A 17,794-nucleotide genomic window follows, 5' to 3' on the forward strand; every position below is an offset into this window, starting at 1 on the left:
CTCAACTAGCCTACATGGTTAAATAAAGGTGAAATAAAATTAAAATAAATACTATTACTTAACTACATTACTAAAGAAAATTATGAAAATGAAAATTACTCCATACATTTTCCCTGACACCCAAAAGTACTCGTTACATTTTTAAATCTTAGCAGGACAGGAAAATGGTCTAATTCACACACCTATCGAGAGAACATCCCCGGTCATCCCTACATCCCGTGCTTCGTTTGTAAATTATGTCTGAGGGTTGGAGTGTGCCCCTGGCTATCGGTAAATTTAAAAAAACAAGAAAATTGTGCCGTCTAGTTTGCTTAATATAAGTAATTAGAAATTATTTATAATTTTCCTTTCGATGCTTAAGTAATATTTTATAAATGACATTTACTTTTGATACTTAAGTATATTTAAAACCAAATACTCAAGTAGGATTTTACTGGGTGACTTTAACTTTAGTCATTTTATATTAAGATATCTTTAGTTCTACTTAAGTATGATTATTGGGTACTTTTTTCCACAACAGGATGTGTCTATTTTTGTATTTTGTATGATGTTTTTACTCGCTCAATACCCCGTCCAGTAGGTGGCGGTAATGCAGTATTTACATTGGATGCAGACTGCTTTTAAACCCCACCGAAGAAGGATAGTGAGTTCGCAATTTTGACGTTCAGACCCGTCCACAAATAGATCAAGTTTGAGCCATTAGGCTACCTAGTGATGTGAAACTGAGGCTTTCTGAAGCCTTTGGGGCTTTCACCAAATTGTGCCAAAAAACGGTTCATTACGCAGAGTTTTAAACACAATGGACATTTAGTGACATCTGCTGGTAAGCAATGAAAAGCAGCGGTTGATGTTCATATAGAATTGTTTTCAACAATATATCTAAACTCTATAGCCTTCTATCACTTACCGTACAGGTTCGCACCTTCCATTGTGCTCCCCTTTTTTGTTGTTACTGTGAATCCCTTCTTTTTTGTTCTCAGAAACGGTGAATGTATGGCATTTATGAAGGATGCGTAAAGGCACACGTTTATACTTTACTCAATAAAACTAATTGTTTGAACAACAATGTGATGAAAGTGTATTTTCACATAAAATGATTTTTCAAATGAATATGCCTTAATCTTCATTCAACCCCAATCCCTGGTTGTAGTCACTAGAAAACCCAACACCCCTTGTCTAACCGTTCAACTGACCCTATGAAAGAATCCTAACTGAATGATTAAGTGTCCAGTAGAGGTCGGTGTGTGAAATCAAAGCCACGGAACCACGGCGAAATCTCGCGTTTGAAGAAAATAAACACGTGATCAAACTGAGCTTTGGACCTAATTGATCAGATGATAATGTAACTTTGAAACGAGCATCAGTACTGTACATTGTTGTCGGATCACTAGTGCTTTGAAAACGTAATCGGAGCTCCGGTACCGATCGTCCCATCAATAAATATACCACAATCACTGCTGGATGTTTCGTTGTAACGTGATTCAAGGCGTGCGTATTTGGAAGAGGTAGCTACACACTTTTTTTTATGTAGCAAGCTACACAGGGACCCACAAAGCATTAGCTAGCTGACTGACTACTGGTAGCTAGCCTTGTCGAACACACGTGGTTTTTGTAGGTAACGTTAGTTATAAAAAATATATTTGGTATAGGTACGTGAAGCTAGCTGTTAGCCTGTGCATAGTTGGATAGCTAGCTAACGGCTATTACCATGTGCTACTGTTAGATCATTGAAATTGTTTGTGGTTACCAATTTCTCTAAGTGTATATTGTATATACTTGGGCGTCCCCTACCTTAGTTTGCTGGAAAGTTTAATCGAACTAACCTGGCTTTCGCTCCCAATGGATGGCACCTACTGTAACCGACATACTAGCTGTCTAGTTAGTTTTGATTGCAATGTATTTTAGTTGCGGCTAGGAAGGATGCTCGATATGTGTCACTTGACGACTTGAGACGTAACCGTTGTGTACATCTACCCATGCAACTACAACTATTTCTTAATGCTAATAATACCATGTATTTTTGTTGACATCTAGCTACACATTCTCAGCCGTGAGCGTTGCGTTGAAAAGGAAGCCGCAAGCATCAAGACTGTTGTTCACCATGGTGGACTCTCAGTATTACCTCCCCAATGACATTGGGATCTCCGCGCTGGACTGCACTGAAGCGTTTCGCCTGCTGTCCCCTAGAGAACAGCTCTATGCGCACTACCTCTCCAGGTCTGCCTGGTACGGAGGACTGGCTGTGCTGCTGCAGACCTCGCCCGAGTCTGCCTCCATCTTCGTTCTCTTACAGAGGCTCTTCCGCAAGCAGCCACCAGCACAGCTGGGGAATGTGGCTACTGCAGCTGGACTCAGCCCTGAGGAGTACCAGGTAATGCACCTACCCACAGAGCCTGGAGAAAGAATGAGTCAAACAATGTATACACCGTAGAAGATTTATCAGGTGACGGTGCACAGTGAGCCTGTTGTAATAACATGCATCTTCTGTGTCTCAGCCTGACTCGAGATAATAATAGCTATTGTTTTTTTTGGCAGGCCTTTCTTGTTTATGCTGCTGGTCTCTATGCCAACATGGGCAACTACAAGTCATTTGGAGACACCAAGTTCATTCCCAACCTACCCAAGGTAGATAATCCTCACTTTTTTTATGTCTGAATTATAAAAGCCTTGACGGAATGGTTATGTCCTCTAATAACCACACATTGCGGCGTAGGAGAACCTGAAGGCCCTTGTGTGGCAGAGCCAGGCCTTCCAGGACAGCCCCAGTGAGATGGAGGCCCTGTGGGACAGCTGCTCCACCCTCCTCTACTCCCTTGAGGACAAACAGAAACAGCTGGGCTTGGGGGACAAGGTAAGACCTCCTGGTGCCAAACACTCACCTCACGTTTGCCTTATGTGGTGTTTGGTCCGCTTAAATAAATCCCATGTACTGTAGTTGTTGATAATGATGTCGCTTTGTTTCTGGTGCGCAGGGAATCACCACGTACTTCTCGGGGAACTGTTGTTTGGAGGACGCCGAGTTGGCTCAGAAATTCTTGGACTCAAAGGTGTTTGTTCGCGTATTTAAGTTTGTTGTCTTGTGTTCGGATTGCAGGATTTAAAGAGTTGTCTCCCTTACAGAACCTGAGTGCCTACAACACGCGATTGTTCAAGAAGAAATCCGAAGGGAAGAGCTGCTATGAGGTGCGCCTTGCGTCTGCTGTGCAGGAGGGTGAGAGTGCCTTTTTCCTTTTTTTAAAAGCTATGCAAATAAAGACTCACTATAAATGATGTCAGAGCTCAAGCTCTGAGCTTCACAGCTCTGTATGCGTTTTGACTGACGGTCGTTCTGAACTTAAGCATCCTCCAAAACAGCATGCGACCAGAAGTTGCACCCATCCCTCCCTCTAATCGGGCAACTTTTGCACATTGTTGATCTGAGCGAGGGCAATGCTGTACATCTTAAGAGGTTAAGAGGACCCGATGTATTTTGAAAGATGAGATGATGGCAAATTCAAATAAATACCTCTTTGATGAATTGCAAGCAAACCCAAACAGCGGTGAGTCGAGAAAATGCACGTCACATTTCCTTATCGTAAAACTCATCACTGCGTTTGATGTGCAGTTTACGAGATGACGTGGCGTCATACCCTGGGTTATTCTGACCAGAATGAGCCTGTTTGTCTGTTGTGATGAGAATTCATCAGGGAACGCACACTTGACCGCACGCTTGAAGATTTTCTATGCCCGCCAAAATTGCGATCTCTTTCTCTGAATTGCCCCGTGAAAGCTTTGTAACACTGTAAGATGGTATTTTATAACTTAGCTAGTCGTGTTGGCAATAGAACAAGCGTTCAAATGATGCCCATCTGACCCAGGTTGCGATTTTTGTAGTGGGCCATTTTTGGATTGTGTAAACAACAACAATAATTGTGTGATGGTGGAGATGCAGGGTTGTGTTCCAAACAAAATGACTACAAGTGTTCTTGCTCGAGTTCCTCAACGGCACACCTAGGAGAGCTCAAAAAAAGCACCTTGTATTTAAAGACTCATAAGTGCATTGACGTTACTTAGGAACTGTGCACACCGTGGAGACGTGTATATGTGTGGCCCTTGGAGACACCAGTTTGTCCTCACACTCAAACCCCTTGTCATTTGTTTGTTGTCCTATGTTGCACCAACCCAACATTTTCCAGGAATTTTCTTATATTACTGAATGTATCCCCGAGTATTTTCGGATTTCGTTGTCAACAAATGCAGCGAGAGGTACAGTAAATGTAAAATGCACATTGAATCAAGTGCAATGTTTGGATTCAGTCTTGATAGGTGAACTGTTGTCCTCAACTTTGGTCCAATCATTTTCTGATCATCTCAACTGTTCCCTTTTTTTTTTATCGCTACCACGTTTACGCAGTTCATATTTCTTCTTTAAGGAACATCTCAATTTAGCCCTATATCCATACAGGCCAATTCCTACACGTGTAAAGGGTTGACGTCAGGAATGAGTCCTCTCTTTTATTAAATCAATTTTCTCTGTCATTGCTCTAGACTGTGCAGTGGATGGGGAGGGGGAGACCAGGTGTGGCAGATATGACTTTGAGGACTGTGTCTTCACGGTTTCCAGGGGAGACTATGATCACCTCATGAAGAAAGTGAGCGAAAATCTGGAGAAAGCTAAGGTCAGTTCAAACAGTATTTGAATTCAAATGTATGTTCATCCCTTATCGACGAAAGTACGTGACTCAAAACTACTAATGCGTCTTAACATGTCAAGTTTGGTCCCATGCGAACCGTCTTCTCTTTAACGGAAGGACCACGCGGCCAATGAGAACCAGAAACGAATGCTGGAGGAATATTCGCGGAGTTTCACCTTTGGGTCCGTGGAGGCGCACAAGGAAGGCTCTCGTTTCTGGATCAAAGACAAGGGGCCCATTGTGGAGAGGTGAGAGAGCGCTGCCTTCCAGATTTGGCCTTCTGGTCTGTGGATCACAGAAGCAATCCCTTCCCCTGTCGTTTTTCTTTCTCAACTTGATGTTTGTCTTTTCCTTTCTCTCCTAGTTATATTGGCTTTATCGAGAGCTACAGGGATCCCTTTGGTTCCAGGGGAGAGTTTGAAGGTACAAATGAAGAGGCAACGCAACCCCCTAATGTCATTACGTGTTTTTGAATACTCTTTTGTGATCGCATCGGGGGTTTGTCTCCTCTTTCTTTCCTCAGGTTTTGTTGCCGTGGTGAACAAGGCGATGAGCGAACGCTTTGCTAAGCTGGTGAGCTCAGCCGAAGTGCTTCTGCCAGAGCTGCCATGGCCAAAAGACTTTGAGAAGGACCGCTTCCTCCTGCCTGACTTCACCTCCCTGGACGTGCTGACGTTCGCTGGCAGCGGCATTCCAGCAGGCATTAACATTCCCAACTGTGAGTGCCACGTCCGAACTGACTCTTTATTCAGTTAATATTGACACGGCCGATCCACACCGCATGTTGTTCGGGTCTCGAAAGGATCTCTAATGACTTCGGCTTAATGTCGGTCAATTCCATGTGAAAAGGACCCGCGAGCACCAATATGTGAAGTTTATAGGAGCATGTCAAATGAACGTCGAGTCTGTTTTTGGATACATTTTTCAGCCATTTTCCATCTTAAAACTTAAACGATGGCTTTGATTTGTGGTCAAACAGAGGAAAAGGGTTAATAGAAAACATCTACCGGAGATGTTAAAAGTTATTATTGTCTTAAAAGTTATTGCAAATGCATCAAACCACCATGTCGAAGACCCCCTGACAACTAATATCGACACTTCCGTTTAGTTTGAGAAATGATTTGCCTTCTGTGAGAAACATTGTCATTCCGTTACCAAAAACCAACATCTTTAAGATATTTTCTAATTTCTGAATGAAAGTTCACAAAGTAACAAGTAAAGGTAGACCTAACAATTAGTGTTTTTACTAATATATTTGATTGTTTATGAATTTAGTGATTCAAACTCGAAATTCGGTTACCGAATCGGGAACAGAATTACTGCATCTGAATTGGCTAGTGGGAAATCATAGTCACAAACCACAGTTAGGTCACCTGCTACTGCCTCACTCTCTCCCTCCCTCTCTCCAGTTATTGTTACAGTACCTCTCCTGGCTCTTACTGACATCTACCCATGAGCACCCTCTCGTTCCGTTTACTTTAACCAGCATGCAGGGACGTTTAAAAGTAGTTGAAATTTGGTCAGTCCGCCCTGGCCCTGTTTTCACCACATCCACAGACTTACATTTTTGGTCCGACCTTGATTTGGCTCAAACCTTAAGACGTCTGTGATTGGTTCAGATTTGATCCAGTCACCAATCAAAGACGTCTGTGTTTCCCTACTTTGGACAGCACAGCGAAACGGAGTACTGTAAAGAAATGTAGAGTACAATATAATGTACTGAACTTTACTGTATTGTGTTGTCCAGACTTCTGAAACATAAACCTCTATGATTGGTTCAGATTGGGTCCGGACCAACTACGTTTGGTCTTGTTTGGGGCGGAGCTCATTAGAATAATAGCCAGGGTGTAGAGTAATCCCCATATATGTAAAGGATGACATTGTGTATTTCTACCTTTCTTTTCTTTCTGTACATATTCAGGATACATCACCATGAAGAGAATAGCATTTATATCCGTAATTATGCATTTCTGTATAGTACAGATCAGTGACCCATAATGCAATTCTGTTACCGTAATTCTGTTACTGGGTGTAAATCCACTTCACTTACTGTAGTTCGATAACCAAAATATATTTTTGTTGTTGTAACTCGAGGTGTCATAGCTGACACCCCATTATTTCTGCAGACATCTTGGGATCTTAATTCAGAGTAGATATTAAACCGTTTTTAGAAAACGTGGTCGTGTAAAAACTGAGGGAGATTTCATCGTCAGTCTGATACCAAACTTTGCACCTGCACATTTTTTCCAGTAAATGTGTTTCTGGGGAAAAAGTTTTTTGTGTACATCTTTCAAATAAGTCCTAGTGCATAGTTTTAAGGTTGATATCAATGTTTAACAAATATTTTTTTTGGTGGGGGGGGGGCATTTTAATTCTGTCACCGTGGAATTATGCCTGTTATCTCCGAGTGTGTGTCTGTGTTTGTCTAGATGACGATATCAGACAGTCTGAGGGCTTTAAGAATGTCTCCCTGGGAAATGTTCTGGCTGTGGCATATGCTACCCAGAAGGACAAGCTCACCTTCCTGGATGAAGAAGACAAGGTAAACAACTTTCTAACCATGACCTCCGTGCCATACCAAATAACCACGAAGACTGAAAGGGGGGGGTCTTTTTTTCCTTAAATGGTCTCTGTCTGTTTTTTTCAGGATGTGTACATTAAGTGGAAGGGGCCCTCCTTTGAGGTGCAGGTTGGCCTCCATGAGCTGCTGGGCCATGGCAGTGGAAAGCTCTTTGTCCAGGTGAGAGAGAGCCATCTCCATTCATGGTCATGTCCTGTATGGTCAGTCCTTGCATCTATAGCCCTGTCTATGAATTTGAGTGTTTACGTTTTTCCAGCTCAATCGCCCAGCTGTTCACCACAACAGTGGCGGGGCACCACCGTTTTATTGTTTGAACGGATTGCCCCTTTAGTGTGTTAAAACATCTGGTTTAAAATCCATTGTGTTTACTGTTATGTAGTCTCTTAGCGGGGGATGCACAGTGCTTTGTGACTGTGTTTTTTTAATGTGTTATGTGTACAGGATGAGAAGGGAACTTTCAACTTCGAGCAAGATAATGTTCGCAATCCTGAGACTGGAGAAAAGGTGAGCCTATATACCTCAGTCATTTGGGATCATACTTTTATTTATTTCTGTATATTTTCTTTATTCTTTCGCTTTGGTCTCGAGAGAGAATGATTTTGAGAGAGCGTAATGGATTGTTGTGGTTCAGTAAACTATATGTTTTAAGGCTGATGATCGTGACCAATGTTAAAATGTCTGGTTGCCGATGAAGGGGTTTAAGTGAGTATTGGTGTAAAGTATGGTTTCTGTGCTTCAGATCACCACCTGGTACAAAGGCAACGAAACATGGGACAGCAAATTCTCCACCATTTCGTGCTCCTATGAAGAGTGCAGGGCCGAGTGTGTGGGGCTCTACCTCTGTCTCAACAAACACGTGCTCAGGTCTGTTAGTCTGTGCTCTGGTCTGTTTAGCCGTGCTCAGGTCTGTTTAGCCGTGCTCTGTAGTCACTAAACCTACATTTTTTATATAAAAGCCGAATGTATTAACGGTGATCTTATGCGGGTCAGGACGCTCTAACGAGGATGTTGTCCCTGGGTTTGCAGCATCTTTGGCCATGAGGGCGAGGATGCAGAGGAGGTGGTGTACGTCAACTGGCTCAACATGGTGCGCGCTGGCCTGCTGGGACTCGAGTTCTACACCTCCGAGAGCAAGAGCTGGAGACAGGTCAGCTACACTGAAGTTCAATCATTTACGAAGTACATCAGCCTCACTTGATCATGCTAGCTTTCTGACTCTATAGCTCATTGAATATCTTCCCCACTGCCTGTGTGTGTGTGTGTGTCTTATCCCGCTGTGTGTTTAACTAAACCCTCTGTCTCAGGCCCACATGCAAGCTCGCTTTGTGATCCTGCGGGTGCTCCTGGAGGCTGGCGAGGGGCTGGTGACCCTGAAGGAGAGCACAGGAAAAGATGGGCGCCCAGATGCCCTTATAACGCTGGACCGCAGCAAGATCCACACTGTGGGCAAGGGTGCCATAGAGAGGTTCCTATGCAAACTACAGGTACAGCTGTAGAAGGCTTGGAAATGTCTTGATCGTGGCTGGGATTACCGGGATAGAAGATCAGCCGTCAATATTCACAATAAAAGTTGAACAAAGTCTCCATTTTGACCCATTATTGTCTTTTGTCCCTGCAGGTCCTCAAGTCCACAGCCGATGTGGAGGGAGGCAGAGCTCTGTATGAGGGCTACTCGGCCGTGTCCGACGGCGGTTCTCACAACTTCCTGTGCCTGCGGGAGACGGTTCTCCAGCGCAAAGAGGCTCGCAAGATGTTTGTTCAGGCCAACACAAGGGTCAAAGGTTAGTCTTCCCTGTCTTAATGCCAAGAGGGTTATCCACATTTACATGGCACAGCTCTTCATGTTTAACATCGTCCTACTAAGTGGTCAACCGTGACGGAAAGGCTGTGTATCACCCTAAACCATTCTACTGGCACACGTGTCCTTGGAATTCTTGTTGCGTGTTTGTCTGATGCAGGTGACAGTGTGGAGCTCGTGGAATACGAGGGCAGCGCGGCTGGACTGATTTGCTCTTTCACAGAGCGGTTTGCCGACGACGCCGAGGAGGTGGAGGCCCACCTGCTGGAGCTGAACAAGAGGGATGCCCCCTGCTGGGTCTGAGTGAACGGTGCAGATACACAGCCAGAGCAGCGCTAAGACCCAGACATGCTGCCGTCATGCCCACGCCCGCTCCTGACTGAGACACGCCCGGCCTGTGTGGACTTGTCATAGGAATTGATCTTTCGGTGCACTGTCAAAATGAATTTAGAGATCAGTCGTGAGTGGAATGCGCAGGTGGTTATGGCTGTGATTTATGAGCCTGGAGACATTCTTCGCCCTCAGAGGCACAGTTTGTAACTACATTAAGCCCTTATCGTTATGCAGTTCTTCATTTCCCTCTGACGGTATCAGGAAGGATAGGAACGGTGTAAGCAATGTCATGCAAATTTGACAGCTGAAGGAACGCAAAAGTTCCTAGTAGTAGGAGCTTGGAGTCAGTTTGAAACGAGGCCAGGGTGTAGAAAAGAAAAGTGACTCAAGGGGACCATACACGGTTCGCCATCAACTAATCTGTCAATCAAGTCTAAACCACCATATTAACCTTTTAATGACGACACATTTCAATTGCTGTTTGTCTTAGAGAAAATTGACAATTTTTCTTTTTAAAGAAGTCCCTCCCAATAATACTACTCATTGGGTAAGTTGTTTGTCCCTTGTGTCCAGGGCACTTGAAGCACTACTGTGACATGGTCAAAAGCAATGCATTTGTGAAAGGGTAGACAGTACTGCATATTCTCTTGGTGAGGTTGGTAAGAAACAGCCTGTACAAAAATAAAATATAATTTTTTGTTCTTTTAATATCAATGTCTGTTCAGTTTGTTTCTCATGCATTATTAAAGGTATCTCAGGGAACTTGTGTAATGAGCTGCATGAACTGATACACATTGAAATAAGGGCATCGCGGAGTGCCTGGACATATATAGATTGGCCATATATCACAAACCCCCCCCAAGGTACCTTACTGCTATTATAAACAGTTTAGAGCAGTAAAAATAACTTTTGTCACACACATGGTATACGGTCTGATATACCACGGCTGTCAGCCAATCAGAATTCAGGGCTCGAACCAACCAGGGAAAATGGTAAACAATTTCTAGGGTACTTTGCAATATCCACCCAGGCAAATGTTCATTTAAACATATTTTAAGAATAAAGCACGAAGCAAGTCTTTCTTGCAGTTGAGTGGGGTTTAATAAAACGTTCATAACGCGTGGGTACTCAAGGTGATTCCACAAGGTCCACAGCCGCCTCTCTTGTTAGTTTGCAAGTCTTGAGTCCATCCTGTTTGGCTTTCTGGTATATGAGGGGTGTTCCACTGCTGCCTTGGCCCTGTAGGTCCTGGATCTGGGCCTGGGCTGGGAGGGCTTGAATCTCCCCCTCACTCCGCCAGTACAGCTTGTACAGTCCTGGGTCGTCCACCCCAAACTTAGCAGCACAGAGCTGGGTCAGGGCCTCCCCACTAACTCCTGCCCTCCACTGCAGGGTTTTTATCCAGCTGCTTTCTCCATCTTGAAACAAAACCTTGACAAACCTCTGCAACACACAATTAAAAGAAAGTTTCCCATGAGAACTTTGGGACACAGGGATTTCCAACTCACATATAATTCCACATACCTTAGGTATGTGTTGGTTTCTGTTTAGTGGTAGTGGTAGGTGTGTAATTCTATACAGCATTGGTGTTAATAAATCATTTGAGTCGTACCAGTTGCTGTTGTATTTTTTTCTGGCTCAGAGCCTGGCTGCTCCGGCGCCGGCTCCAGTCTTTCAGGGAGTCTCTGGCCCCTTGGGTCAGCCCGCTAGAGGGCATTTCTTCAGGCTGGCTCTGGATCAGGCACAGGCTGGCATACACACTGGTCAGGTAGTACCCACCTAGTACAAACATTGCAACACTGGAATATGATGGCTATTTGGCATCATATACTGTTTGAAATATTTCACATTTAAAGCATAAATAATTGTGTATATACAGTACCAGTCAAAAGTTTGGACACACTACCTACTCATTCAACGGTTTTTCTTTATTTTTTACTATTTTCAACATTATAGAATAATCCTGAAGACATCAAAACTATGAAATGTCACATATGGAATCACGTATTAACCAAAAAAGTGTTAAAATATATTTTGATTTGTTTATATTTTAGATTCTTCAAATTAGCTCTGCACACTTGGCATTCTCTCAACCAGCTTCACCTTGAATGCTTTTCCAAGTCTTGAAGGAGTTCCCACATATGCTGAGCACAAACTATCACAATTGGGTTGAGGTCGGGTGATTGTGGAGGCCAGGTCATCTGATGCAGCACTCCATCAATCTCCTTGGTCAAATAGCCCTTTCACAGCCTGGAGATGTGTTGGGTCATTGTCCTGTTGAAAAACAAATGATAGTCCCTCTAAGCGCAGACCAGATGAGATGTCGTATCACTGCAAAATGCTGTGGTAGCCATGCTGGCTAAGTGTGCCTTAAATTCTAATTAAATCCCAGACAGTGTCACCAGCAAAGCACCCCCATGCTTCACGGTGGGAACAACAGATGCGGAGATCATCTGTTCACCTACTTTGCGTCTCACAAAGACACGGCGGTTGGAACCAAAAATTCAAAATTTGGACTTTAGACAGATTTCCACAGGTCTAAAGTCCATTGCTTGTGTTTCTTGGCCCAAGCACGTCTCTTCTTATTATTGGTGTCCTTTAGCAGTGGTTATTTGTAGTAAATGGACTGTGAAGGCATGAGTCACGCAGTCTCCTCTGAACAGTTGATGTTGAGATGTGTCTGTTACTTGAACTCTGTGAAGCATTTATTTGGGCTGCAATTTCTGAGGCTGGTAACTCAAATTCACTTAAGAGTCTTCTTTTCTCATGGCGGTTCTCATGAGAGCCTGTTTCATCATAGCACTTGAAACTTTCAAAGTTCTTGAAACTTTCTGGATTGACTGACATTCATGTCTTAAATTCATGATGGACTGTCATTTCTCTTTGCTTATTTGAGCTGTTCTTGGCATAATATGGACTTGGTCTTTTACCAAATAGGGTTATCTTCTGTATACCACAACACAACTGCTTGGCTCAAACACATTAAGAAGGAAAGAAATTCCACAAATGAACAAGGCACACCTGTTAATTGAAATGTATTCCAGGTGACTACCTCGTGAAGCTGGTTGAGAGAATGCCAAGTGTGTGCAAAGCTGTCATCAAGGCAAAGGGTGGCTACTTTGAAGAATAAAATATATTTGATTTGTTAAACTTTTTTTTTGTTCCTACATGTGGTTAGAGCATTGGGCCAGTAACTGAAAGGTTGCTGTATTGAATCCCTGAGCTGACAAAGTAAAAATATGTTGTTCTGCCCCTGAGCAAGGCAGTTAAGCACTATACAGCACTTTGAGATATCAGCTGATGTACGAAGGGATATATAAATACATTTGATTTGATTTGAGTTAACCCACTGTTCCCCGGGCGCCGAAGACGTGGATGTCAATTATGGCAGCCCCCCGCACCTCTCTGGGTTGGGTTAAATGCAGAAGACACATTTCAGTTGAATGCATTAAGTTGTACAACTGACTAGGTATCCCCTTTCCCTGATTACATGGTTTATTTCATAGTTTTGATGTCTTCACTATTATTCTACAATATAGAAAGTAGTTTTAAAAAATTGAGAAAAACCCTGGAATGAGTAGGTGTGTCCAAACTTTTGACTGGTACGGTAGTTGTGGTTAACGGTTTGATCGTTTTCTGTCAGCCTTACCCTCCCCTGTCAGCCACGATGACTCCAGCAGCTCCATCATGTACTCCACCTCCACAGACAGCTCTGGCATGTTACACTGGACAATGACATAGGACAGGGCTGGTAGGAAGTCATCTGCACCAAATTCTTTGCCTGCTCATGGAGACAAGACAACTTTACCACGAATGGAAGTGATAGCAGCTGTTAGTTCTGTAAGGTTTATTTCTTTACCATGTTCTCTCATAAAAAATCCCTCACCTGAATTGTCCGTCATGGCTTTATAGATGAGCTTGCAGACCTGCAGTAGCAGCACAACCTTGTCAATGGGCGAGTAAGCCCGCCTCATGAGAGCTAACTTCTGCCGCACCTTCTCCACACCGGCAGCATCCGGTACTCCCACCCGCACTCCAAAACACTCCAAGGGGGTCTTTCCCCTGGCCACAGCCAGGCTCTCTGCCATGCTCTGGGTGGAACCGTCTCGCTCATGCAGAGTTTGCAGTGTCCTGTCTATCTGTCCCTTCAGAGGTTTCAGCACACAGCGGAACATGGCTTTCTCCAGCACCAGGTCTGCACACAAACACACATTCATGAGGTCACATGTCATTACCTGTAGAGGGAAACATGATAGCAATAGTTGTATTTAAAATTACTGAGCATATTTTTACTGTTTATTTGACTTATGGCTGCTGTTTGCATTGGGGATTAATGTTGCTGTACCTTTCTCATCATCAGGCACCATGGTCTCAATTGGGGGTTCTAGGTCTCCACAGTCCAGCAGGAAGGTCTTGGCCTGGGAGAGGAAGAAGCGAATGCCCTGCAGTAGCTCTACACTAGATCTCTGGCACTGAGGCTTGATCGCCTCCCGCTGCTGCCTGAGGAAATCCTGCACCAGGACACCAAACGCAATCCTCCTGTCACGGGACAGGTCCTCCACCAGCCTCGCCACACGCTTCTCTGGCACGAAGAAGGACACAAAGACTGCACTCAGCTTGCGCAGGACTGAGACGGGCTGGCGTGGGGGCAAGGTGCATGGGGGTGAGGGGTTACTGGTGCCCCTGGTGAGGGGAATTCGCTCTGAGCTCTCCTCTGCCTCCTCCAGGCTGCTGAGGGAACTGCTGCTGTCCAGCTCACTCAGGGAGGGAGCATGCCTCTGCTCCAGCAGGAGACCCTCCTCCTCCTCACCTCCTTTTTCCTGTGCCAGTCCCTGCAGGAGACCTAAGGGCACATGGTAGTCCTCCTCTGCAGTGGGAGACAGTGTGGGTGTGACCCTGGTCTTCTGCGGAAGAACTGGAAGAACCAAGCATGGCTGCAAATAGTCTGAGTCCTCCTGGACGGGTGCTGTCCCTCCCTCACCCTCCACTCTGGCTTCTACTGCTCCACTGGCCCGCTGGACCTTCTTGCTCTTAATATTTTTCTTGGCCAGCAGAGGTGGGGGAGGGGGAGGGGCAACTGGCGGGGACAAAGGGCTAGAGTTCTCAGTCGAGACACGCACCTTGAGGCTGCGCTTGAACTGGTGGCGTTTGTGCAGTGCAGGATGGGATTGCAGGAAGAGTGGGTTGATGAAACAGAGAGCCCCTTGGCCTGCTGCCCCACAGTTCAGCTCCCGGGGGCTGCGTGTTTGGATGGGGCAGAACTCCTGGAACAGGGTGGGGCTCTCCTGGGGCGTGGCACAGTCCTCAGGGGTGGGGCTGGGGGGCAGCGGTGCCGCCTCGACTGGTGGGGGCCCATTGCGTGGACCTCTGAAGTTCAGCTGGGAACTCCAGAACTCTGAATGAAAAATAAGCAAAACTGTGTCGGCATACTTCCTCAACGCTATCCTTGACGAGTTGTGTACGGTACACAATGGCAGCTAGCATTACAACGATTGCCAACATCTTGGTTGATCAGACCTCTGAGCCACTCTGTGGTACCTACCCACGCCCATGTGTGAAATAGACTCCAGCTGTTTGTGGGATGAAGCCTTGACTATGGCCTCAGGGAGCTCCAGTGGGAAGGGCAACACATCCCTGAAATAGACAGCACATGGGTTTTATAAACAGGTCTAATTCTAGTAGGATATGATTTGGACCAATAATGAGAGATAATGCAGATCTAGATGGATGACACTGGTTGACATTAGTTGTCTAAAAGTCCTGAACCCATTCTACAGTGAAGCCAAGAATCACTGCTCTTTATTTAGCTTTACGTATCGGCCATCAAGGCCATCGGGAAACAGCAGTGTGCGGGTTTCTTATTTTTTTCTCTCATCTTATTCAACTGTTACCATGCACCTGCAACAAAGAGAGCTCAGATGTGCAAGTGCCTTTTGAACTGTGAAGCCAAGTAAAAGGCCCATACCGGCTAACACAGTAGAAGGCAATGAGCCGGAAGAGGTCAGGGAAACCGATAGCCGCTTTCTCCAAAGAGAAGGCTGTGAATGGAAGGGAGACGGAGGAGCAAGAACAAGGTCATTAGTTAAAAGCCCTTGTTATTCATATCAACATGCTGTACACCATCCCTGCCTTGTTCTTTCATCACTCACTGGAGTCCACTTCGCGGAGGACAAATTGTTTGACAAAGGAGGGAACGCTGTCGTCTGCAAGCCTGACACACAGCACTTTCTTCTGCGAGGTGTTGGACTTGCGCACCAGAAAGGTCTACAGAAAGGCAGAGATATACACACTTAGGTTGTGTTTTGTGTGTGCGCATCAGTGCGGTGTGCGTGCGTGCGTGTCTCACCCCAGGCGGCTCCCGCTGTAGGATGTGCAGAGCGGTGGCAGAGTTGATGGACAGCTGCAGCCAGACGGGGTGTGTGAGAAGCAGACGGTCCAGCACATTGATGTTCTTCAGGGAGCCACGCTGAGGACAAGCCCGCCTCTCTCCTACCAGCTCCCCGACCGGCTCAGGGAAATCATACACCGGGTCCTCCTGCATCTGTGGAACAGAGTGTACAGCATGCACAAACAGGTACTGTATGGTATCTATGCACCATGCAGTTATGTGGTTAGGCTTTAAGGACAAGTTGCCACAATGATGCTTCCCATTCTGCTCTTCATCATACCAATGCTTCGGAATCAGCACTCTTCCTGTTCCCTTCTGGTGCCACTAGCAGGCATCATGTAATGACGTGCCCCATGTTCCGTGCTGACCACTACTTCTCCATAATTTTGGGAAACTCCCACACCCTATTCCTTCCTCAGAGTAATCTGGAAGGTGTATGTCATCAGAGTAAGACTCACCACAATTGCGAGGGTGTTGTAACGTGTGCATATCCTAAGGATCCTACCATCAACAGTGAACTTGCTAGGACTGAAGTATCATTTTGTGTTCGCTCGTTAAACCCTTTGAATGTGAGAAGGTGCGGCTATATTTTAACAGAGGTGGTTTATATGCACAGGCTGTTATTATGGGAAATGACAGGATGTCCATTCCTCCAACTTCCCTCCAGGGATTTGCTGCTGCTGTATAAGACAGTTCTGAGTCCAACACAATATTTGAGAGAAGGGGTGGTGAAGCTGGCTGCCCAACTTCCCGCTAGAAGTTTGGCAAGTCTAGACTTGGTGAGGTGGTAGAGACAGGCACTGAAAACACTCCAAACCAACTGAGTCGTGTGCGAAAATGCAAATCTAACTTTGAAACAACTGAGAGTTCTAAAATGTAAGGCAGTATCTTCAATTTGAAATCATAATAATGCAACAAAATGTCCAGAATGAATAGCCTATACCAGAGCCCACTTTTGAACCTCATGAGACTATTGTAATACTGACAATAAAACAACTGTGACCTGACAGGACCTGAATATAACACCAGAACTACATAAAGTTGTAATACCAAACAAGCATTTTTATTATTGGTTTATTACTGGAGTTATACCGTTTTTTATGTTGAGGAACCACAGGTGAAAAATATAGGCATAATTAATAACAGACCAGGAAATCAAAGGTTATTTCAGTAAATAGAACATTTTGATTTTGTATCTTTTTTTATGATAATAATACAATTACACCATCATATTTGTGGACATGGTATTGGCCTTCAACGTACTCCACACGTTGTATTTACTGACACGTTCTGTAACTCTGTAAGAGGCAACTCTGTAAAACTCTGTAACTTCTGTGATATGTACTCTTTTTTACATGCCTTCAGTTAATCGGTGCCAGGTCTCGTGATTTCAGCAATCAAACAAAGATTCAACTGTTTCTTATTTTACACTTTAAAATAAATGGCGACATGACAAAATGTACCTTAATCTTTCCGATCCCCTGTCGTGTGAGAGGTTATGCTGAATATCCTATTGTAAATTCCACTTAATCCCTGGATGTCCAAATGCCACAGAAACGTCTAATAGACAACTGTAATAGACCGATATCTATTGACATGCCATGTTGGCGCTGTCTGGACTGTCCAGGCAGAGATCTCTCTGTGTAGCTGTGATTCAGAAGTTCCTCGCATTCCTCTGCTCTGTCTTCCTTATATTTTCTATTCACAGTTTGGAGAGAAACAAACCTGGCTGGGACCACGGCTAAATACGCATGCGCCCGTAACCACCTTGTGAAACATCTCCTGAATACAGTATTGTCAACGGGAGAATCGCCACTAAAACACAATTAAAATCTATTGTTTATTATGTCCTTTGTGAAAGAGAGTTATATAATTAATCTGCATAAACGATTTCTCAGCTTCGGAGTGATCATCATCACCATTGTAAACGAATGTATGCAGCAGTCAGGAAACAGGTCAATATTTTACAGAACAAATGTCCGTTTCATTTGGCACACAGATTTTGCAACGGAGACATAGAT

At 44.6% G+C, this 17,794-nt stretch overlaps 2 protein-coding genes across 2 annotated transcripts; one reads left to right on the forward strand and one right to left on the reverse strand.

The window, feature by feature from the left end:
* The first annotated feature begins 1,290 nt into the window (after positions 1–1,290).
* On the forward strand, positions 1,291–10,093 carry LOC124006222 (dipeptidyl peptidase 3-like). Its single transcript, XM_046316080.1, has 18 exons — positions 1,291–1,505; positions 2,035–2,371; positions 2,536–2,625; positions 2,714–2,851; positions 2,973–3,047; positions 3,121–3,211; positions 4,528–4,658; positions 4,791–4,921; positions 5,038–5,096; positions 5,197–5,391; positions 7,103–7,215; positions 7,321–7,413; positions 7,696–7,758; positions 7,994–8,118; positions 8,281–8,401; positions 8,559–8,738; positions 8,873–9,035; positions 9,213–10,093. The coding sequence occupies exons 1-18, from the start codon at positions 1,462–1,464 to the stop codon at positions 9,353–9,355; spliced, it is 2,292 nt and encodes a 763-aa protein (XP_046172036.1). The 5' UTR covers positions 1,291–1,461; the 3' UTR covers positions 9,356–10,093.
* A 374-nt stretch (positions 10,094–10,467) lies between these two features.
* On the reverse strand, positions 10,468–17,494 carry LOC124006214 (ras and Rab interactor 2-like). The gene is made up of 10 exons (XM_046316067.1): positions 17,237–17,494; positions 15,732–15,926; positions 15,535–15,649; positions 15,351–15,423; positions 14,928–15,019; positions 13,731–14,780; positions 13,272–13,580; positions 13,035–13,166; positions 10,998–11,164; positions 10,468–10,828 (listed from the first exon to the last, which is right to left on the reverse strand). The coding sequence occupies exons 2-10, from the start codon at positions 15,924–15,926 to the stop codon at positions 10,514–10,516; spliced, it is 2,448 nt and encodes an 815-aa protein (XP_046172023.1). The 5' UTR covers positions 17,237–17,494; the 3' UTR covers positions 10,468–10,513.
* Between the last annotated feature and the right edge of the window lie 300 nt (positions 17,495–17,794).

Source organism: Oncorhynchus gorbuscha, linkage group LG02, assembly GCF_021184085.1.
Source record: "Oncorhynchus gorbuscha isolate QuinsamMale2020 ecotype Even-year linkage group LG02, OgorEven_v1.0, whole genome shotgun sequence".
Lineage (NCBI taxonomy): Eukaryota > Metazoa > Chordata > Actinopteri > Salmoniformes > Salmonidae > Oncorhynchus > Oncorhynchus gorbuscha.